Source organism: Saccopteryx bilineata, chromosome 12 (genome assembly GCF_036850765.1).
Source record: "Saccopteryx bilineata isolate mSacBil1 chromosome 12, mSacBil1_pri_phased_curated, whole genome shotgun sequence".
Taxonomy (NCBI): Eukaryota; Metazoa; Chordata; class Mammalia; order Chiroptera; family Emballonuridae; genus Saccopteryx; species Saccopteryx bilineata.
The window spans coordinates 53,434,063-53,457,831 of NC_089501.1; the positions used below are offsets into that span (position 1 = coordinate 53,434,063).

At 55.5% G+C, this 23,769-nt stretch overlaps 1 protein-coding gene across 2 annotated transcripts in view; it reads right to left on the reverse strand.

Moving 5' to 3' along the window:
* Positions 1-14,384: 14,384 nt before the first annotated feature.
* PRKN (parkin RBR E3 ubiquitin protein ligase) overlaps positions 14,385-23,769 on the reverse strand; it is a 1,041,656-nt gene continuing 1,032,271 nt past the window's right edge. For both annotated transcript variants that reach the window (XM_066248240.1, XM_066248238.1), the window contains exon 12: positions 14,385-16,991. In XM_066248240.1, the coding sequence (XP_066104337.1) occupies positions 16,879-16,991 (113 nt within the window). In that variant the 3' untranslated portion in view covers positions 14,385-16,878. The remainder of the gene's footprint in view (positions 16,992-23,769) is intronic.

The window sequence follows — 23,769 nt, forward strand, 5'->3', positions numbered from 1 at the left end:
CCCAAGAGATCGGAGTGAAACATATCAGAATTACTGCTGACCAGAACTCGTACACCTCTCAGGCTTCAAAACCACTTTAAACTGCTGAGAGAGCAAACCGGTATTGTTTAAAATAAATAAATAAACAAACAAAGGAAGGCGGGAGGAGGGAGGCGCCCCGCGGGTAGGATTTCACTTCCAGCAACAAAGAAGGGCACAGCTTCTGCTGTGATTGTGCTCATTGTGTCCACGCGCTCCGCCACAAAGAGGCTTTTGTGGACATCCACAGCAGACTTGTCACCACAGGGACACACTATTCGGTCAGGCTGGTTTACCCCCACCCCTCATGTCGGAGAGGAAAATTTTCCTCTCCCGTTTGGTACCAAGTAGCCCCAGCAGAAAGTCCTGCTGAGGGAACCGCCTCTGAGTGAGAAACTGGGTGGGGGGTTGGGTGGGGGGGTGGGGGCTGCCCCACAGCAGGTGCCCCTGGGTCCGGCTCCGGCCCCGCGCTTTCTGGCGTTGGCCACCGTGGTCCCTCGCTCTGGGGGCAGGGCATCTGAAAAGGGAGGCCACTGGAGAAAAGTATTTCACAGTCAAAGACAGCTGAATTTCAGTCTCCTTCTCCACCTGACAGTTCATTTCCCTCCCCCCTCCAATGTCCCCTCGGCGTCTTCTCAAGACCGCGTGCACCCCACGCTCTGGCACGCACCCCACGCTCTGGCATAAACATCTCAGCAGCAGGTCCTTGTGAAGTAAGGTTGACGGGCGCATCAAGGTGACGACCCACAAGTGTTCCATGAAACAGCGTGAGTTTAGTTCTCAGAGTGCTGCGCTTTGGAAACACAGAGCGCTTTGTCTGAGAGCTGACAGGAGACTCTTGAGGTGGGAACCCCTTCCCCAGCGCCCGGGGCCCCTGTCACCCTGCCCCGACTCTCCCGCTCTCTGCCTTCCGTCCGCACTTCCTGTGCGAGCCACCGCATCCCGAGGAAGACCTCCCCGTCTCCCCTCTGGAAGCTCTCTCGGGGCACGACGCGGGGGGGCAGACCTCCCCGTCTCCCCTCTGGATGCTCTCTCGGGGCACGACGCGGGGGGGGGGGGTGGCAGACCTCACCGTCTCCCCTCTGGACGCTCTCTCGGGGCATGACGCGGGGGGGGGGGGGCTCCCCGTGTCTGCTCTAGGAACAGCTGCCCCCTGGCAGCTGGACAGTCACCCACTGTCCGGGAAGGGGCTGCTTTCTTTTCCTGAAAAACATGCTCCAGACGACATCTGACATGAAGTGACCTCCGTTGGTTAAATCAGGGGGAAGCAATCTGGTGGCTTTGGGCAGGTGGGCTCAAATTCTACGTCTTGCAAACTCGTTTTTCTATACTGTGTATTTCCTTTACCCCCTCCCCCCCGTGAAACTTTTGGATAGCTTCCCTTCATCTAAATTCACAGTATTTTCTCTTGTACAACAAAGCCAATATTACTCAAAAAGAGAAGAAGGCAGGGCATAAAAAAACCCAAATAGTTCTATCTTGTTATACTAGCGGGTAGTTTCAGAGAGGATGTAACAGCTTGTAAGAGCAAGAATATCTGTCACTATTGTTTAGGTAGCAGGGTTGGGTTACTTTAAAATAGTGGAATGAGGGCCATGTTTTGGTTATTTTGTAAACTGCATTAGTCTATTCTTTATCTTTAAAATCCAATGATAGATTTCTCAAAGGAAGTGATAAAACAAGAAAAGAAAAGGAAAGAAAGAAAAGACCCTGGTTAAAACAATCACAATCTGGATAACTAAACCGGCAGCCGGAAAACCCGCCCACCACGCGGATGAAAAGAGGATTGTATTTGTCCCCACTGGGAAGAGACAATGCCCAGCTCAGACGAGAACAAGGGAAGTGAAGCTGTTGACAAAGTCAGCCTGTGTCTTTATGAAACAGTCTTCAGTCACACGTCGCTTGGTCACCCAAGTCTTCCGAGGACACCACAGGTGTGCTTCAGTGCACGTGGCCGTGGGGAACCTGGAATCTATTTTTCTGAACTCTGCATGGAAGCCGATTGACTGAGCTTGATGGAGCGGGGTGCGTGTACAGTCTTGCAGCAGAAACTGTTCCCCCCTGGTCTGATGCGCTCACTCGAGGCTGCGGATGCGGGTGAGCCCCTCCTCTGCGTAGACAGTCCCTGTTCCCGATCGAGGTTCTCCAGGGAGGCGGTCGGAACCCAGGGCTGAGCTTCCCAGGAAGCCGGTGCGGCCACGTCCCTGCTGGGCCACCGGGAACAAGTCTGTCTCCCTGAAGGTCTCTATCTCCCCGGGTCCGAGGCCGTGGCCTCAGTCAGAGGCCTGGGGGAGGAGAGGCACACGAGGCTGGCGCATCTAGCTGGCAGCACGGTGTCTGGCACGGAAGCGCGTGCCACCTGGTCGCTGTTCGTATTACTCACTCTGCCCAGGGGTTGTTCTTGTGGTTGTTAAAGAAGGGGGATGCTCCCAAAGGTATGTGTGGCTCTTTCCGTGAAAAAATTCACACGCCTTTTCAAGACTGAAGGCACACAGGGAGGTCACGACAGCTCCTTCCTCAACGTGAAGCGGAGATCGATGTCCTCGCCCTGCCACAGCTGCACTGGGTGAGAGCGGGTGAGGGCGGGTGACAGCGGGAGAGGGCGGGTGAGGGCGGGTGAGGCTGGGTGAGGCCGGGCGAGGGCGGGTGAGAGCCGGGTCTTGCGGCTCACGCCCCTCACCCTGTGTCCGGCTGCCTGGGTTAGGATGAGGTCTGGGGTCAGAGGGCGAGGCTGGAGGGGCACATTATTTGTTTTCCTGTTTGGGGGACAGTGTCCCCGTTTGGGGGACGAGTCCAAGCACTCATCCCAGGCACACGTATTAAACCCCGAGGAGGTGACGAGGATGCACGCACCGTGCGTGAGATCAGTTTCCCCTCAGAAAGGTGTGTCCCGTGTTCCTAATCCAGGGTGTTCTTCTCTCACTTCGTCCTGTCAGCCCCGCGGTGCTCTCTGGCCGCAGACCCTGCCTCACGTCTGAAGGCCGAGTCCGCGTGGCCGCCCCCTCCGTCGGTCAGGCCACCGTCACAGAACACCAGCGTCCGTGTTCCCGACGGGCTCACGCGGCGGCAGGTTTTACGTCGGCACTCACTCCGTTTTTTGAGCAATCCTCTATTTCAGCGGTTCTCAACCTGTGGGTCGCGACCCCGGCGGGGGTTGAACGACCAAAACACAGGGGTCACCTAAAGCCATCGGAAAATAGGCGACCCCTGTGTTTTGGTCGTTCGACCCCCGCCGGGGTCGCGACCCACAGGTTGAGAACCGCTGGTCTATTTCCATGTGGAGAATTCTAGGATGCTCACCTTTGACCTTGGACTCTGTGGAGACGTGCGTCCTGCCCTCTGCCCCGGGGCTCGCGTGCCTGGCACCCCTGGCACCTGTGAGGTGCTCGGCAGATGGCGGGTTGAGGCAAAGTTGAACTAAGGAAATAAAGAAGAAGGAAAAAGTGAGAGAGGAACCGAAAGATGACATAACAAGAAAAGAGAAAGACAAGGGGCGGGGATTTTACACGTGCAGTCGGGTGGCTGTTAAAACAGCTATTATAGTAGAGAAAATACAAAATGTAGTGGGTGTGGAGGATATTCCTACTTTCTGAGGATTCCAGAGGGAGAAGGAGTGAAAAGAAACAGCTTAGAGCCTGACCAACCAGCAGCGCAGTGGATAGAGCATCGTCCTGGGGCTCTGAGGACCCAGGTTTGAACCCTCAGCGTTGCTGGCTTGAGCAGGGGATCATAGACATGACCCTGTCCGTGGTCACTGGCTTGAGCAAGGGGGTCACTGGCTCAGCTGGAACCCCCTGGTCAAGTTACATAAGAGAAAGCAGACAATGAACAACTAAATTGACACAACTAAGAGTTGATGCTTCTCATCTCTCTCCCTTTCTGTCTGTCTGTCTCTGTCTATCCCTCTCTTTTTCTCTTTCCTTCACTTTAAAACAAACAAACAACAGCTTAGAGATGCCCCACACAGAAAGGCCATGAGGTGAGCATGCACACCGTCTAGCAGGAAGCCTAAAAGGAGGTGGCGAAGGGTGACCCTGTCCCCCACCCCGGACACAGGGGGACAAGCAAAGCACCGCTGCTTATACCTGGTCCAGAGATTCCCAGTCCAGAGACCACAGGAAAAAAAGCAATGAGCATCAATATTACACTTAAAATCCCTAAAAACGGGATGGCCATGTGGGAGACCAGTATATTTCTCAATAAATCCAATATCATCCATGTTTCCTCGAGGGCCGAAGTGAATGACTGTTTTTATGTTTTCTGGCTGGGCACCAGCAGAAGTAGCTGACTTGTGTTCTGAGGGCTCCGTTGTGTAAAAGTAACACAAGGGATCACTGTGGTGGAGGCTGGGATTCGAACCAGCGGAGGAGCGGCCCACCCACGGCTCCCAGGTGGGGCTTGCTCGGTCCTTGTGGACGCACGCTTTCTGCGTGTGGGGCTCGTGGGACCACCGGCCCTGGCTGTTTCTCTGTCTGTTCTTCTTACGTTTCTTAGCCGAGTGTGGAGAGCCAATTTCGTGTTTGTTAAAAGTGCAGAGGACGCCACTCTGCTGGTCGATCGTCTGACGCCCCACGGAGGAACCCGGTGAGCCCAGCTTCCGCGTGCGTGCCAAGAACCACGATGCTCTGCGCTCGGGGAGGTGTGGTTCCAGCGTCTCCACGGCATGTTGACACAGCTTTCCGGCAGGGGTACGGGCGGCAGGAAATTAAATTCCGCTGGTATTTGCCAAGTATGTAAAAATGTGACGCGCCTTTAAGTAGCAGAAACTGTAACCCTGTTGGTGCTGGGAAGACAACGCAGGAGAAAGGTCACGTGGGGGAATTCTGTAGGTGAGGCGTTGGCGTCGGCGTGTTCCCGGGGCCGTGGTCCGCTCTGGAGAGACTGACGTACCCAACAGCACATTTTTTAAGGACGTAAGTAGTTGGCACGATCCTTTTCTCGTGCATAGAAAATCTTAATTGCATTTAGAAACTTACCCCGATGAGCTGCGGAGGGGGTGAGAAACTGAACACCCCAGCGGGGAAAGCGGGAGTCCAGATTGGGTCGTTTTTGCTTCCGAGAAACCGAGCCTTTATTTGAAGTGAATTGGCGTCTCCCTAACAGACACCCAGACAGGGACTGTGGCAGCTCAAACGGTAGAGAGCCGTATCCACTTCGCTCCCAGAATAACCTGGGACAGGCGCTGCCTCCAGAGACGGCCACTCCAGAGTGCAACAGCCCACAGGAACTCCCCTGCTGTGACCGGGTGACTTCAGCCAGGCGAGAAGACAGTCGGCAGCCACGGACTCCAGTGACACCCCCCCCCCCCCACCCGCTGTGGACAGAATGGGGACCGGACAGGGAGGCGTGCTGCTGAAATGGTTTGATGGAAAAGTACAACACGGTGGGAGTGTTCCGGGTGGTGGTTCTCAATGGAGGTGACTTTGCTCCTTCAGGGGACACTTGGCCACATCTGGGACATTTTGGGTGGTCACAGATAGGAGAGGGGTGTCGCTGGCATCTAGTGGGCAGAGGCCTGGGATGCTGCTTGACGTCCTGCATGGGCCAGCCCCCAACAGGGAACTGTCCAGCCCAAAATGTCAACAGGGCTGAGAAATGCCAACAGAAAACCTTGTCAGGGAGCAAGAGACGTTTCCGTTCACGGGATGAGCGTGCCGACGGGGAGTGTGCAGGGACAGTGAGACACAGTTGGCTGGTGAGTTGGCAGCTGGCTGTACAGAGCTGTGTTCCGGCCTCACCTTTCTGAGTGATTCCGTGCCATGCTCACCTGACAGCAGGTGCGGCACCAGCTGGGAGGCCCTCGAGATCTCTCGGGAGAAGCCGGTAGTGGTGGTGGCCCGACAGGTGGAGCCCTTGGACTGAGACCTGTCCCTGTGACGTTGTGGTTCCGGAATGTACTAAGCAGGGCTGTGCTACGCTTTCCATTTGTTTGAAGGTCCATGGGACACACGTCTTCTTGCAACTGCCTTGAATATTTGCAAAGCCTGGTTGTATTTTCTAACACAGTCAGAACGCTGTGGCGGGCAACACTGTCCCCATTTTACAGGTGAAAATACTGAGGCAAGAGGGGATTACGTCACCTGGATCAACACTGGCGAAATCGATTGTAAGCCCTGCTGCTCCTAACAACGGTCACGATTTGTGTGGCATCCACGGCGGGCAGACACTGTACGAAGTGCTCTCTACACGTGGTCCCGTTTCCTGGGGCCCCGGAGGCTGATACACTGTCACCCTCACTGGGTTTTGCTGAGGGACCGAGAATCCGAGATTACCGTGTCAGAGCTGGGAAAGACATGTAACGAAGAAGGTTCAATTAAACTTATGGAAGACTTTTTTTTTGTTTGTTTTTAATTTAAATGGGATTAAACGCCTAAACCCTGGAAACTGTATCATCTCCGTGAATCTGTTTCAAAACCCACGTTCTCGCTCACTGGTGGTGTATACACGCAGACAGCGGCCGGTGACGGCAGGGACCCCGACTCCCACGGTCAGGCACCCGCTCCTGACACCTCAAACGCCTGCTGCGTACCAGCGACGGTGCTGGGCTCTGGGACAGGGGTGACCGAGATGACCACCTTTCAGTCCTGGTCCTCAGTGTGGTTAGAACCTGGCGGGGGAGGGGAGGGGAGGTGCCACACGAGACAGAGCACGGCCTGATTCAGAAGAGAAGCGTCAAGTGCTGTCACATTTCAGGGACAGAGAAGAAACAGTCCTGGCTGAGTCCTGACCGGGCCAGTCTGCCAGGCCTCGGTCGTGGGGGAGTGTTGGCAGGGGACAGGTCTGGTGAGGGGGCCTCGGAGGGGCCAGAGATGCTGGCTCCCCGCTGGAGGCCTTGGGCTCATAATCAGTGATGGGCAAGGTGTCGCCTTGGCCTCCTCGCCTGCCCGGTTTCGCCCGTAACTCAGGGGCCATCTTGGTGGCTCGTGTCAGTCTGGTCACCAAGCTCTGCCGTGTTTTCCTCCACGTGGCTTCCCCCTAAGGTGGCCGGGGGTGAGGCACTTACCTCTGTGATGTCACCTCTTCTCATCTTTAGCGTGGGAGTAGAAACACAACAGGCGCATGATTGCTGTGAGGGTTAAACGGGAACCGAGACGAAGGGCCGGAGGTTGGTGGGGAGCTAGCCCGTCGTCACCTCTGCTCCGTCCGCCCCTCCTCCCCCTTCCGGCTCTTCAGGTCACACGCGTCCACCCCCTCCTCCCCCTTCCGGCTCTTCAGGTCACACGCGTCCAACCCCTCCTCGCCCTTCTGGCTCTTCAGGTCACACGCGTCCACCCCCTCCTCCCCCCCTCCGGCTCTTCAGGTCACACGTGTCCACCCCCTCCTCCCCCCCTCCGGCTCTTCAGGTCACACGCGTCCACCCCCTCCTCCCCCCCTCCGGCTCTTCAGGTCACACGCGTCCACCCCCTCCTCCCCCCCTCCGGCTCTTCAGGTCACACGCGTCCACCCCCTCCTCCCCCCCTCCGGCTCGTCAGGTCACACGCGTCCACCCCCTCCTCCCCCTTCCGGCTCTTCAGGTCACACGCGTCCACCCCCTCCTCCCCCTTCTGGCTCGTCGGGTCACACGCATCCACCCGGATGCACTCCCGGCCTCTCCTTCTCTTCACTTCTCCTCGTGGCAAACACGTCTGTCTGCCACCGGTCTCCATCTGGTGTGAACTCACTCTCGCTCTCACCCAGGGAGGTGAAGCAGGTGAGCTCGCTGAACTGGAAATTGCTTATCAACTCACCGTTTTTCATCTCATTGAACATATTTTTAAAATCTTATTTCATTGACCGTCAAGTCCCAAACCAGGTGTTTTCTCCTACAGGTGGGGCAGACCGTTTGCCGTCGGCCTCCATCCATCCGTCCCTTCCTGCCTTCATCCCAGGGCCGGCCGCGGGGTGCGGCTGCCTTCGGCTGTGACGGTGACAGTAAACCAACTCCAGCCCCCTGACCTGGGGAGCCTCGAAAAATACCTGTCTGTGTCACATGTTTTCTTCTCGAACGTAACTCAGGTCAAGGTGTATTCGTCCAGTGCCTGCTGGGTGGGCACACGCTGGTCTGGTTGACCCGTGTGGGCGAGGACAGGTGCCTTCTCCGGAGGCCGGGGCTGAACAGGGGAGAGGTGGGTACCGGACACAATCGGGTCTGTCGGGAGAAGAGGGAGAACAGGTGCTGGGTGGAGAAGCCCCCGTGGTCACTGTGAGGTTTCTCATTCTCAGGAGGGTTGACTTGAATGCCTGTCCCGTACGCTCCTCCAATGAGTCGTTCTCTTTGCCAAGCTTGGAAGGAATCCTTCAGGTCATGGTTCATAAAGATCTGTTCTTCAATAAGAACGAACATTTACTTTAACCAAATGTGTTTTTTTTTTGTTTGTTTGCCATCAAAGGAAATTATTTTATGTTATACATGTTGTTCTATGGTGAAATGCTATGTTTATAGATTTCTCAGTAATAAGGTATCATTACATTAATGGGATTAAAACTAGCGTGATTGTACCGGGCAGTTCTCTTCAAATGCTGTTGAAGTTGTTTTTACAGTTTTTAAAAAATATGAAGTTCTCTGGATGACGTAAACATACTTGAGCTCATTCACACTCAGGTACAACCAGTGAGTATGATGCAGACGTGTGGCCGAGCAGCCTGAGAGGAATTCAGTCTCTGGAGGAGGTCTGGCGGCCTGAAAGTCTACGGAATTGTCCAGTCAGAGAGGTCCCCGGGATGCCCTCGGGTACGGTCACCCGGTCTGCATGGCGACCCTCTGTGCCTTTGTCTGGGTGTGTGAGGCCCTGGGGACGGGTAATTCACTCATCAGACCCACTTGAACGCACTCAGGCCGACAGCTGGACATTCCATTTTAACAGAACGCAAGGAACACAGGCAGCTTCTCCACCGTGAGGCCCCATCTGCGTGGGCCTGTGGCCATGCTGTCTGGGACCCCCAGTAAGGACCCCAGGACACATCCCAAATGAGGCTGGTCTCCGGTGTACACACTTCTGTCGGCCTTCTCTCTCTTAAGTTGTGACTTCTTTTTCTTTTCTGTAAAACTGATGCCTCCTTATTATAAAAAAATAAATAAATTTCAAGGACTAAAGAAAAGCACCCAGAAGAAAAGAAAAATCACCCCAAATCTCACCGCCCGCCCCCCTCAAAGCCAGCTTTGCTTTTGGTAAGCGCTGTTGCATTCCTTGATTTGCCACACACAGGCAGAGGGACCGAGGGACAGCAGAGAGAAACACAGAGAAGCATGGTGTCATGTCATCCAAAGGGGGTCACACTAGGCATGCTCTCCTTTCTCGTGAAATGTAAGTTAACGGAAGGAAAGGAAGATGAAGGGAAGCCGAATGGACTGCTCCCCCTAGATAAACACGCCTTCGGAGACCCTAGGAGCCGCCTCTAATGTTAAGGGACCACGGAACCAGGAGAGGTTGAGGCTACCTTCTTCTGGACACAGTTTTCCGTGTCTGACAACCTGGACCGGCTGTCCTGGAAAACCAGGTAAGATGCACACACCTTCTCACCTCCCTTCCCCAACCTCCTAATCCTTTTTTTCTCGGGAGCCATACACAGAATTCCCCTGGGGGGGGGGGGTTCTCGTTTGCTTTTTCTTAGTTCTTCCCCTGAATCGATCCAGTGGAATTCGTACTCGGCATCTAGCCTTCGGCAGGGCTAACGCAGGAGGCATCTCAGAAGTTAGGGATGCTCAAGCCCCCCGTGACGGGTCCCTAGGGAGCACTGGGGGCCTGCTCAGGTTTTTGCATGATCCCGCTCTTCGTGGGATAAGTTCCTGTGGGAGGCATTGGTATCAAAGACATCGGCCTCCTGATTGGTTTGGCTTAAGGGGGGATCAGGGGAAAGTTCACAAAAGCTGCTGGTTGCAAAAGAATGGACAGGTGCGGCCAGGGAGCCGATATCCGCCCAGGTCCGGGCCCGTCCCGGCACTGCCCAGCGCTGCTGGGTTCCTCAGGGTCGCCCACGGGCAGGGCGGCCGGCGTGTCCCTGTTTGCCCGAGGCTGTATGAACCTCGGTGTACGGACCTCTCTGAAAGTAAATGTAAAATGACCTGATTTAATTTTTCTCAATTTCCTTCGCAAAAGAAAGACATCTACATCCCGCTTCCCGAAGTGGGTCACGTTCACCCGCGGGGAGGCGCTCTTTGAGGGAGAAGTCAGAAACAAAACAACCTGGGCTCTCCTATTTTTTTTTTTTTGGTATTTTTCCTAAGTTGGAAGCAGGGAGGCAGTCAGACAGACACCCGCATGCGCCCGACCGGGATCCACCCGGCATGCCCACCAGGGGGCGTTGCTCTGCCGCAATCAGAGCCACTCTAGCGCCTGGGGCAGAGGCCACAGAGCCATCCTTAGCGCCTGGGCAAACTTTGCTCCAATGGAGCCTCGGCTGCGGGAGGGGAAGAGAGAGAGAGGAAGGAGAGGGGGAGGGGTGGAGAAGCAGATGGGTGCTTCTCCTGTGTGCCCTGCCGGGAATCGAACCTGGGACTCCCACACGCCAGGCCAATGCTCTACCACTGAGCCAACCGGCCAGGGCCAGGGCTGTCCTATTAATAAGACGAGGGGGCTACTTACGTTGGTGTGTTAATGTCCTCTTTCCTTGGGGTCTTCCCACGTGCCAGGAAGCCACTCCGTCCTGGGCTGGCAGGGCGGCTGGGCATCCCCCGCGGCTGAGCAGGGGCTCATGGGAAACTCAGGAAGGCCGCCTGCCTCTGTGCTGGGGCTGGAAGCAGAGACACAACGCTGTCCCCAGAGAGACAGTCCCACTCCCCTTCCCGCCCCGCCCTTCTCCAATTCACTTGGCAAAATTCCTTGTAAAGAAAACAATAGGGTGTCTTTACTGTGTTTTGTTATAATCTTAGTAAAGTTTGAGATCAGAATTATTGGTTAGAAAATCTTTACTCCTTGGCCACAGGCAATATGAGCATTTTGAAGTGTCATGGAAAATTTTAGAAAAAATTTTTCACTATACAGTGATTTTTCATACTGCCAAAAAACCCACAGCAAGCAGAGACAAGAATTCACATATACATTTATCACCATAGCAGACTGCATTTTCATGCATGTTCTTCAATAATAATAATTATTATTTTTTTAGGATTAATTTATTAAAATAATTGCAATTCCTCCCTGACAGGTAGTGGCGCAATGGATAAAACGTCAGACACCTGGAACGCTGAGGTCGCCGGTTTGAAGCCCCAAGGTCACTGGCTCTGAGCAAGGCGTCACCAGCAGGGGGTCACTGGTTCGAGCAGGGATTGTCCACGTGATTCCAAAGCTTGCCAGCTGGAGCCCAAATGGTCGCTGGCACAGAATGCCCAAGGTCACTGGCTTGAGCAAAGGGCCACTGGCTTGCCCTGGCCAAGGCACATATGAGACGCACCGTGTCCAACTAAAGTAAAAGCAACTATGAGCTGGTGCTTCTCACCCTCTCTCCCTTCCTGTGTCTCTCTCTCAATAAACAAATAAACGAATAAATAATTGCAATTTCAGCACACATACGGTTTTGGTAAAATGTTCACTTACCAGTATATTGTGAATATTTGTTCATGTTGCACCATGGTTTTCATATCCAAACTGTTTAATGACTACATGAAAAAAACACTTTTGAATTAGATCTGCAACTTACAAAGAAATAGTTATTAACTCAATTAGCACAGAGTAGGCCATGAGGAAGTCTTGGAAAACTGTCATTTTAGAAATCTGTTGATATGGGAAAGTGCATTTGATAGGTTTCTAAGTGGAATAAGTTGCAAAATAATTATTTCTAGGTGGTGATTCTTATTTTTTCTCTCTCTTTTTTTACCTTCTATAACAAGCATGTAATAATGGGATAATTATTTTGTAATGAAAAGAGAACACACAAGGGGTAAACCTTCCAGGGAAAAAACACTGAGTGGAGATTTGATGCTGACCAGCACTCTTCAGCAGATGCTATTGGATACACGGATGTAAGACTGTATTGCATTATCCATTTTTCTGTGCCTCGGGTGGGCGGGAGCCCCCCACACCCCCCGGGCCCCAGAACTGTTCCATACCACTCTTTCGCATGGCTGCCCCTGGGTCTGAACTTTGTATAACAAACTGGCAACAGTAAGTAGTGCTCTTTCTTGAGTTCTGTGAGCCATTCTAGGGCATCCCTGACCACTAGCCGGTTAGTGGGTAAATGGAGATCTGACGTTGGCCAGTCAGGGAGGGGTGGGGGCGAGGGTCGTAAAGAAATGATGATTCCAGGCAGGTGGGGAACTCCGGTGCAGATCAGGAGGTGGGCATCTCATTGTAAACGTCAGTCGTGAACAGACCTTCTAGGGTTTGAACCTCGTTCTCTCATGAGCTGGGTTAGCGTGAGCCGGTCTCCGGGGGTCCAGCCACCTCTCGACTCAGTGACAAAACTGACCATGTCAGCCTTTGCATCAGAGGATGAGATCAGGGAACAATGTCACATCCCGCTGAGGCGGGGCCACCAATCTATGAGCTAAATGGGCCTTCCCAGACAATACTCTCTGCCTTTTTATTTATTTTTCCATAACCAGGAGTCCCCAAACTTTTTACACAGGGGGCCAGTTCACTGTCCCTCAGACCGTTGGAGGGCCACCACATACAGTGCTCCTCTCACTGACCACCAATGAAAGAGGTGCCCCTTCCGGAAGTGCGGCAGGGGGCCGGATAAATGGCCTCAGGGGGCCGCATGTGGCCCGCGGGCCGTAGTTTGGGGACGCCTGAAACGATAGTGAAAGTTCTCACATACTGTGCTGACCAGTTTATTCACAGCGGCTACCTGAAGACAGGCTCCGTGTTTTTTTTAAATAGGATTTTCTTTTAGAGACCAACACCGATTCTTTCCGTGGTGTCAGACGCGGCTGAGCGAGGGTCTGTGCGGTGGGACACGTACCCGCCCGACCGCTGGTGCTGGTTCCCCCCGGCTCTGCTGTTTCTTTTTGAATAAGCGTTCCACATCTGTGCGTATCCGCTCCCGCTCACAATATCGGCTCTCAGGTACGCCCCGGAGATCACCTATGTAACAGCTGGAGTTCGTCCCTCCCTTAGCCTGTCAAACACAGATGGCGACTTGCCCTGGCAGAAACACTCGGGACTATGCAGAAGATGACCCAGCACACATAATTCTGCATGGGTCAGTCCCCGCCCCTACCGTGGGATCAGTCAGCGGATGGATGCACACTTAAACACCCCCCCCTGGCACCTGTGATGGGTTCGCATGAGTTCTGTGTTTTTTGTGAGTTTGTTTGGTGGGTCTACTGACCTTTCACTTATTGGTAATAGGGAACTCCTACTATGTGCCTCCTATGTGCTAGACACTGTTCTAAGTGCTTTCTGTGAATGCATTCTTTCAGTCTGCATACCGTCCCCGTGGGCTGGACCTTGTACTGTCCTGAGGTTCACACGGGGAGGTGCTCACTCAGCCATGTCCGCTGCCCCTCTGCTCTGTCAAATGCTGGGGCCACCGTTCCCAGAGACCCCGGGTTTCCTAAGAGCGTGGCCCATGGTGCCGGCACCGAGGGCCCTGCAGGTGTGCTGGGAACTCTCCAAGAATGCCCCGCCCGGATCACTCCAATGGGGGCTCCGTGGGAACTGAACGGAGAGAAAGGCGGGGTCCCCATGCCCACGGTGACAGCAGAGCAGAGTTACTGATCTCTGAGGTGACGCCACAGGGACAATCCTTGGGGTCTTCCCAATGCAAACTTGTTTCAAATATCTGTTAGCAAAGTATGCTGAGAAGGCAGTCAAGTGACTGACTTTTAAATGACAGTTTCCTTTCTAGAGCCCTTTCAGATTTAGAAACACTTAAATAAAGACCTTATTTGTTTTTTATGGATTGATTTTAGCCAGAGAGGAAGGGAGAGAGAGACAAGGAACATCAATCCGTTCCTCTATGTGCCCTGACCAGGAACCGAACCGGCAACCTCTGTGCCTTTGGGTTGATGCCCCAACCAACAAAGCTATCTGGCCAGGGCACGACCTTATTTTAAAAAAGAAAAAGAAACGAGTCTGGATCTTGGGATTGGGCTGAAAATGGCCATTGTGTGAGCAGGTGGTCCTCCGGGGCAGATGAGGCTCCTGGAGTGATGTCCTGGGCTTCTCTCCCACACGGTTAGCACTCATGCAAGAGGTATCTTCAAAGACGGACTCAGGCCTGACCTGTGGTGGCCTTTATCAGTGGATAAAGTGTCGACCTGGAAACACTGAGGTCGCCGGTTCAAAACCCTGGGCTTGCCTGGTCAAGGCACATATGGGAGTTGATGCTTCCTGCTCCTCCTTTCTGTCTGTCTGTCTCTTTCTCTCCTCTCTAAAATGAATAAATAAAAATATTAAAAAAAAAAGACAGACTCAGAAGTTCTTTTTTTAAATGCTTTTATTGAACACCACCTGAGGCTTAGTTGTCAAGTATTAGTTTACACATTTCAGAGAAAAATAAAGATTCTGCAGCAAAGCCTTTATGTTTATTCTATGGCAAAGGTTCACATTTTATCACACCATTCACTCTCAAATATTGATATGTTTGTTTATAGTCGTTTGCAATTCACACTCATTTGCAGGGGCTTTTTTTTTAAATGTGTTTTAAGAATCAGCATTCTAATCTGGGAAAAACAAACAAAAAGCTACCACCAGACCAGGAGTGGGCACCGAGGGACTTCAGCCGTGTCTGAAAGCGGGAGCGAGGCTTCCGGCCACTGCTGCCTGGCCTGACCCCGCAGGTCTGGAATGAGGCGGCGTTGGCAACATCGCTAAACCCAGAGCTAGGCAGGAGGGGAGAGGCTGGGTGCCCCACGTGGTGGTGGTGGTGGGGGCTCATCTGATTTGTCAGGTTGGGCCAGTGCGAGGAGCTGCCAGGCACACTGGGATTGTCCGGGACACGTGTCAGGGACACGTGTCAGGCCTGGCGTGGTCTCAGAGGGAGCACTGATGCCAGCCCTCGGGACGTGGGGACTCACGCCTAGTGCCCTTCCCTTTCTGCACACTCATAGCACTTGGCTTCCCATGACCTCCATGGGCTTCCTGGCCAAGTCTGGCGGCCCAGGGGCCACGCTGGACAGAGAGAAGCCACGTGAGGCCATGGAGCCCCCTCCATCTACTGCCCAAGGACGGCCCTTGGACGGAAGGCTTGGGAAAGAGGGGCAATGTCCCCGGGAGATTTCCTGGGGTCACGCCCTCTTTGCCCTCGGCAAGGACTTCTGGCATGGCTTGTACAAAGAGAAGTCCTGCGCTGGTACCAGGACTTCCAGGGGACCCCGTGTGCTAGTGAACTCACCGTGCCTCAGTTCTGGTCACCATCGTCCCGAGCAGACAGACAGTGAGGACAAAGGACAGGGTGACACGTTTTTACGCTCATCCTGTGCGGCAGAAAGTGAGGTTTGCTGTGTGTAGTGTAAACACATCTTTCTGATGCATTGCAAAGGCCTCAAGAAAAAAAAAAAAGATGAAAACTTGACCAATACTCCGATTCAATCCATGTTAACATGACGGTCAACGGTGTGAGTTGACCGTGGTGGGACACAGAACACGCCTCGGAGTGCGACCTGAGGTATGCGGACCGGGGAAGGGTGTGAGCCCCCAGAGGGAGCACAGAGCCTCTGCCGGAGAGCAGGCCCGGGCTCCTGCTCACAGTCCTGGAAGGCTCCGCCTCCAGAGATCGGCGCTAACACCCGGCCCGCGCCCGGGCCCTGAGCATCCTGAGGACGTCGCTTCTGAACAGGTCTGCAGTGCAGGCACCTCCCCATTCGGTTTACAGGGAAGTCACAGGTATTGAGTTTGTTCTCCGAGCTGCAAGAAGGATGTTTATAACCAAATGACAGATTGGGTAATACGCTCAGAAACACCATTTCTAAAGTGGCCAATGTTGAAGCGGAACAAAAGGACACTAAGTTCTGATTTCTGCCCTGCAACTCAGACATCCGGCGTTTGAAGGAACTCTCGTCACGCCCCACTTTGTTGACAAGCTGGTTCACGCCCAGCTGGCGTTTCATCAGTGCGGCAGGCAGAATTCTTGGGGGTGCACACAGGGTTTTGACTATTGCTTGTGGTTGTTCGGGAATCGACGCTCCCTGACGATGTAAGTCAGAGCTCCTTGACGATGTAAGTCAGAGCTCCTTGACGATGTAAGTCAGAGCATGGCTCTCAGAGTGGCAAGTGGAGTTCTGAGAACCCAGCGCCGTCAGTCTCAGGGAACCACCGGAACAGGCCCGGGAACCGGGTCCCGCGCACCAGTGGCTTCTTCCCAGTACCGGCCAGAGGTGACACTGGGACACTCACCCTGAGAAGTCGCTCTGTGTCCTCACCCAGCCGGCCTTGCACGCCCTCCAGAACAACAGTCCCTCCCAGAGGCGGGGTTGCGCTCCCTCTGTGCGCCGGGTGTTTGCACTGCCGAGCCCTGAGATGGCCTGCTGGTCTCACGGTCACTTCTGCTGCTTCTCGTGGGGACGATGGAAGGGATGCCCGGAACCGCTCCTGAACCTGGCGTTGTGATGCGGGAAAGAACTGTGTGCGCATCTGCACTGTGTGTGTGCGTACATGTGTGTGCGTGTGAATGCACCTGTGTGCGTGCATGCGCATGTGTGTGTGCATGTGCACTGTGTGCGTGCATACATGTGTATGTACATGTGTGTGCATGTGTGTGCATGTACCTGTGTGCGTGCATGTGTGTGCACGTTCATGTGTATGTACCTGTGTGCGTGCATGTGTGTGCACGTGCATGTGTATGTGCCTGTGTGCGTGTGTGCGTATGTGCATGAGTCTGTGCCTGTGTGCGTGTGTACATGTGTGTGCATGTGTGCGTGTGCGTGTTGAAAGGAAAGGTCTCAGACACTGGTGGGGCACGGTGCCCCCCAGCCCGATGGAGGCGCGAGCCGCGCGGCCGCTACACATCGAACCAGTGGTCGCCCATGCAGGTGCGGTTCCACTCGCAGCTGCAGTTCCAGCACCACTCCAGCCGGCACTGGGGCTGCGGGCACTTCATGTGCATGCATCCTCCTGTGGGCAAAGAACACGGTACAGCGCTGGGAGGTACTCGTCCCCACACAGTACAGCGCTGGGAGGTACTCGTCCCCACACCCACCCTGCTCTCGGAATGACCCGCCATGGGCACCACCCCAAGCAATCCAAGGGCAGCATCTGAACCCAGGAGGACAGATGAGACAGCACGGGTGTTCTGAAGTGGTGGCAGTCGTGACAAAATGCCACGTCCATCGAGGACAAGTTTCACACGCGATCTGAGCTTGTCTACCTCTCCCGGAGAGGAGTGTGGAGACAAACGCTTTGTGTTTCCCTGACAGGGTCAACTCCTTACGGAAGTGGCTATTACATTCAATATGCTGAGTATACATTAGTATACTCAACAATTTTATATCCACACAGACCGATGTAGATATACACTATGAATATATATATATTCACACAGACCGATGTAGATATACACTATGAATATATATATATTCACACAGACCGATGTAGATATACACTATAATATATATATATATATATATATATATATATATATATATTACCATTTCTTCAGGGTCACTTGGCTTGGCAAAATTTCTAAAACAGGAGTTGGGACGGCAGCATTAAAAGTATTTCTCAGGGAATGCGTTCTTTAAGGTCATGCAAATCTTATCTAAGATGAGCGGATGGAAGGAAACCAATGACAACGCCAGGTGCTCTCTGCGGGTTGTCTCACTGACTCCGTGAAAGCCGTCTTGCGAGCTAGGAGCCTTGCTACTGTGTTGCAGAATTTTCTCAAGGTCAAGAACGGAGCCTGAGATTTCACCAAGATCTTTGTGATTCCAGCGCTCCTTCTGTCATCGACAAAAAGCACCTTATTTTCAGAAACTTGGCATCAGGACTGCCACTAAGTTAAAGAATCTATGACTCTGTCACTAAAGTCATTTGTGCCAGGATAATGTGAGGGCGTTTAAAATCCCATACTTTCAGACTTCTTTCGGTGTGTTTCAAAGGTCACTTAAAAAATTACCAATGTGAGGGGAAAAAAATGGAAAAACCTCATTTATGATACTTTTGTCTCCATATTTCCCATTTAGGATCAGACACTTATAGGATCGTGGAATCTTCAACACACATTTAATGCTTGTGCACTTGTATAGTATAGTAAAATACACTAATTTCTGCCATATGATCACGTAAGTTTCTCTGGACTATCATGAAGAACTCTTAAGAATACGTTCAAGTTTAATGAAATATTAGAGCGATGCTAAAGATTGAAGACTGAGATTTTCCCATTACATAGACTCTGCATGGGTGTGGACCGCTAGCATCGCAAGTAAGTAAGGTTCCATCATGGAGACCAGACCCTGGCGGGGCAGAGGGACAGGAAGGCAGGAAACGGGACGGGAGGACAGTCACGCGCCCGCTCTCTCCCCTCCTGCGCTGACCGTGGACACGGCGGCAGGCTGGCCCCCTGACACGCAGACGCACCAGGGCCCTGGCCTGACTGCACACGCTCTGCCCGCCTCAACACGAGGGCGAGCGCCACGCACACGCCCGCTCTCTCCCCTCCTGCGCTGACCGTGGACACGGCGGCAGGCTGGCCCCCTGACACGCAGACGCACCAGGGCCCTGGCCTGACTGCACACGCTCTGCCCGCCTCAACACGAGGGCGAGCGCCACGCACACGCCCGCTCTCTCCCCTCCTGCGCTGACCGTGGACACGGCGGCAGGCTGGCCCCCTGACACGCAGACGCACCAGGGCCCTGGCCTGACTGCACACGCTCTGCCCGCCTCAACACGAGGGCGAGCGCCACGCACGCGCCCGCTCTCTCCCCTCCTGCGCTGACCGTGGACACGGCGGCAGGCTGGCCCCCTGACACGCAGACGCACCAGGGCCCTGGCCTGACTGCACACGCTCTGCCCGCCTCAACACGAGGGCGAGCGCCACGCACGCGCCCGCTCTCTCCCCTCCTGCGCTGACCGTGGACACGGCGGCAGGCTGGCCCCCTGACACGCAGACGCACCAGGGCCCTGGCCTGACTGCACACGCTCTGCCCGCCTCAACACGAGGGCGAGCGCCACGCACACGCCCGCTCTCTCCCCTCCTGCGCTGACCGTGGACACGGCGGCAGGCTGGCCCCCTGACACGCAGACGCACCAGGGCCCTGGCCTGACTGCACACGCTCTGCCCGCCTCAACACGAGGGCGAGCGCCACGCACACGCCCGCTCTCTCCCCTCCTGCGCTGACCGTGGACACGGCGGCAGGCTGGCCCCCTGACACGCAGACGCACCAGGGCCCTGGCCTGACTGCACACGCTCTGCCCGCCTCAACACGAGGGCGAGCGCCACGCACGCGCCCGCTCTCTCCCCTCCTGCGCTGACCGTGGACACGGCGGCAGGCTGGCCCCCTGACACGCAGACGCACCAGGGCCCTGGCCTGACTGCACACGCTCTGCCCGCCTCAACACGAGGGCGAGCGCCACGCACGCGGCTGACAGCCTGGCGCGTTGGCAGGTGCTTCCGTGAGAAGGGGGGGGCTTTCCTCGCAGGGGCGTCTGTCTACGGCCAACGCTCACACCACCAGACGCCTGGCCCATGCCCAGTCTCCAACCAGGCCCCGGCCAGCGACTCTCCGTTAGTGAGAGGAGTTCGTAAACAACCTTGAAGGCACATTTAACTGGTAACAGACACTAACTGATTGTAAAATGGGGCCAGAACCTCAGCTGTTTGAGGTGGAAGTGGGGGTGCTGGGGGCCCCCAAGATAGCCCACAATGGCATAGAGACTGTTTCGAGTTAACCTGGCTTGAGAAGCAGCAGGAGCCCTCTGACTCTCTGCTGCCCCCTACAGGCAGGACCCGGGTCTCGTGACAGGGGCCTCCCTCCTCCTGGGGGCTGAGAGGCCGCCGATCACAAGAGTTTAAAAGTCCAGAGTCAGAAAACCTGTCCACACAGAGCTGTAAGCCCCTGTGGACTCGCTACCTTAGACCCCCACGCACGGAGCACTACCTTCCTCTGTCCTGTCCATTCCTCACACGTCCGTCCATCGTTTCTTTGTCCAAAAAGCATAAAAAGGGCCTTGAAAAAGAACCTAGTAGAAAGGGTCTGTCTAGAAGCATAAACAGTTCACTTCTTTGAGCCTCATCTGATGATCCGAGCAGTGTACTGCAGAGTTCCCGTGTGCGTGTGCTAACTGGGTTCTGTCCTGTGCATCCGTCTCGGGACGGTTGTGTCACTTGACTGTTGGTCCCGCTGTGGGCACTACAGAGGAGCCGGTTAGGTGAACCCTCTCCTCCCCAGGTGAGGGGAGAAACCTCCCGAGGAGACGGTGGGGACTGGCGGAGGAAGGGGCGAGGGTTAGCCCGGCCCGGATCACAGCTCTGCCGGAGGAGGGGCTTTTTCTGGGGTTAGCTGAGCGTGCAGGGGGGTGAGACCCGGACCGCGAAACCTCCCCGTCCTTGCTAACAGAGCTGCATTTGTTTCGGTAGCGGCGGCACGCTTTTAAACGGACTGTCGACTGACACAGCGCCTCAGTCCAGAGCTGAAAGTTCTCCCGGGAAGAGCAAGTGCTTTCGATGGACAGTGCGGCATAGCGCTTCTAGGAAGTCACCGGCCTGGGAAACGGTTCACAGTCACCAGCCCCGACTCCGTGGTCCCGGGCTGCCGGCCTGGGCTGACTCGGAGGCCGACCCCACGGGCCCTCTCCCTGGAAGGGCTCCCTGTCCCCCAGGGTCCGGTCCAGGCCCTCTGTGTCCCTCCCGGGTGCACACTCTGCCTGTCCTGCCCACCACTTGGCCTTTGCTCCTGCCACGCCTCCTCTGCCTTCCTGTCCCCGGTGGGTGTCTGTTTACACCCCAGCCTTTGCCCTTTGCTCCACGGACGCTCCCCTGACGGGCTAATTTAACGGGCTGTTTGGTGCTGGGCTTGGGCCCCGCCTCCTCCAGGAAGCCGGCTCCTGGTCCCAGGTCTCTGTCCTCTCCCTGCTGTATGTTACCAGAATCTGTTTACGTCTCTACCTCCGTGACTAGCTACTTTATAATTTAACAGATATTTAGAGGGCAGGCGCTCTCTGGGCCCAGGCGATGGACACAGAAGGTCCCTGACCTCTGAGGACAAGGAAATGATCTCTTCCTACGGGCGGGCAAGCGTAGGTTTGCAGTTCTACCTCCTCGAAAAAGCTTATTCTGCTATTATTATTCATTACTTACTGTATTAGTTTCCACGTGAGCGACTGTTAACGGACTTTTGTCCCACCCTGTATTTACTTTGCATTCTTGAAATGCCTGTGACCTGGGACGCTGATGTCCCAGCATGGTGGACCCTCCCCTGAGGGGCCTCAGCTCTGGAACTTTCCGCTGTCCCCACTGCACTGCCCAGTCAGGGTGACAGGGACACTCCTTCCTCCCGTTCACTGCACCCTCTCACAAGTGCGTGCAGCCCACACCTTCCTGGGAGCAGTCCTCCATGTGAAGGTGTGACCGTGACTGGGGGGGGGGGATGATTATTATCTTTTCCAGGGGACAGCTGATTCAGAGCTAGGGACCCGGCCCGTTCCTGCTGCCGGGGGGACGCACCGGCCCTCCTGTGCCTGTATCAGGGAAGACTCCCTGACGGACGCATCCAAGCAAGGGGGGACTGTGGTGCCCAGCACGGGACAGCTGGGTCTCACCCCTCAGCGCGCCGGCTCTTAGCCCCGTGGACCTGGGGCTTCGTGTCACCTCATCGGTGATAACGCCGCGGCCCGAGCCTCACACGGGCACACGCTGTTCGCATGTAGGAAGGACCCTGGACGCTGGGCTGGGATGCTCTGAGCCGGCTGGCAAATCCAGGGTGGACGGCCGCAGGTGCCCCACGGGGTCTGCGAGTACGAGGGCCTCTGTGAGTGGGCATCTCAGAGGGTACTCAGAGCACAGACTGGACTTTGACTTCAAATCATGCCACAGAGCCGGGGAGGGCGACCCAGGGCTGGCCGACAGGCAGGACCACACAGCGCAGCCCACGGGGCACGGGAGTGTCCACGAGGGAGGCCAGACCCCCAGCCACAGGTGTGAGCCGCTCTCTCCCCGTGACCTTCAGCACATGCGTGGATCACGCGTCTAGTAAGGCACGAGCCGGGATTGGGGGTCCTCCCCTCTCAGAGCTCCCCCACAGCCGTGGAGGCCCCCAGCATTGACGAGGCGTAGACGTGATTGCGCGTGAAAGGAGGGGACTGGGCCTTCCTGTGACGCGCTGCCCTGGTTCAGGGTACCGCTGGGGAGAGCACGCGAGCCCGGAAACCCGCAAGGGAGGACGTGCACGTGGGCTCCTGGGCGACTCTGGCGGAGGTTAATGTCATTTAATCTAGAGGCATCTGCAACTGGTCACTCCGCGTTATCAAACGTGGAGTCGTGGGTAGGAGGCAAAAGGGAAAGCCTTATTCTGAAACACATTCATGTCAGGGGCATTCACATGAGGACACCGAGTGTCACACACTCTCAGCCACTGTCTGTCTGTCCCACAGCAGGAAAGGGGAACCGAGCCCCGAGGGTGTGCCAGTGGTCAAAGGGACGTGACTCTCTGGGATATGCACCGGGAGAACTGTGTGGCCAAAACGAAAACAAAGACACAAAACCTAACTGGTTGTACAAAATTAAACAGATTTCTCCACAAAAGGAATTCTGAAAATCATTCATCTGCTAAGGTGTGTTGTGACCGGGGCAGCAGTGGCTACACTCTGATTGCTGTGAGGGTTCACCGGTCCGGTCCTTGGGAAGAGCCCAGGACAGGTCTACGGTCAGTCTCGATGCACGCCGGCTGTTTTCGTTGTTATCCCAGAGGGGAGCAGAGCAGAGACCAGCTGCTGAACGTATTTGATACGGTGACTTCCGCCCCCCCACCCTGCCCCGGGTGACTTCTGCTTGCCCCCACCCCCCCGTCCTGGGTGACTTCTGCCCGCTCCCACCCTGCCCCGGGTGACTTCTGCCCGCCCCCACTCCCGGGTGACTTCTGCTCGCCCCCCCCCCCCGCCCCGGGTGACTTCTGCCCACCCCCACCCTGCCCTGGGTGACTTCTGCCCCCCCCCTGTCCTGGGTGACTTCCACCTACCCCCCACCCTGCCCCGGGTGACTTCCGCCTGCCCCACCCTGCCCCGGCCATCTCCAGACACCACAGTACCATGGGGTGCACTTTGGGAAACACTGGGCCGGGCAGTGTCCCCATGTCCCCGCATCTTTATGTCGCTCTTGTTTGCTGAGAGGGGTAGACCACTTATCAGACACCACTTATCAGACAGGATGTGCCTAATGCCATGAATAAGAAACAATGACGAGGTCATTTAGATGCACGAGGACTGGTGGCGGGGGAGGTCAGGAGGCCTGAGGAGGGGTGCAGAGATTCGCTCTGGCCGGATGGTCCTGAAGTCCGGGGCTGAACTGCCCAGCGGTGAGGCCCTCCTGGAGCTTGCGGTTGCTCTCAGCACCGCAGCCGACGCTCCCACTCCCCGGGGGGAGCCCCTCAAACCCCCCACACTCTGGGCATATGGTCCCGAAGTCCGGGGCTGAACTGCCCAGCGGTGAGGCCCTCCTGGAGCTTGCGGTTGCTCTCAGCACTGCAGCCGACGCTCCCACTCCCCGGGGGGAGCCCCTCAAACCCCCCACACTCTGGGCATATGGTCCCGAAGTCCGGGGCTGAACTGCCCAGTGGTGAGGCCCTCCTGGAGCTTGCGGTTGCTCTCAGCACCGCAGCCGACGCTCCCACTCCCCGGGGGGAGCCCCTCAAACCCCCCACACTCTGGGCATATGGTCCCGAAGTCCGGGGCTGAACTGCCC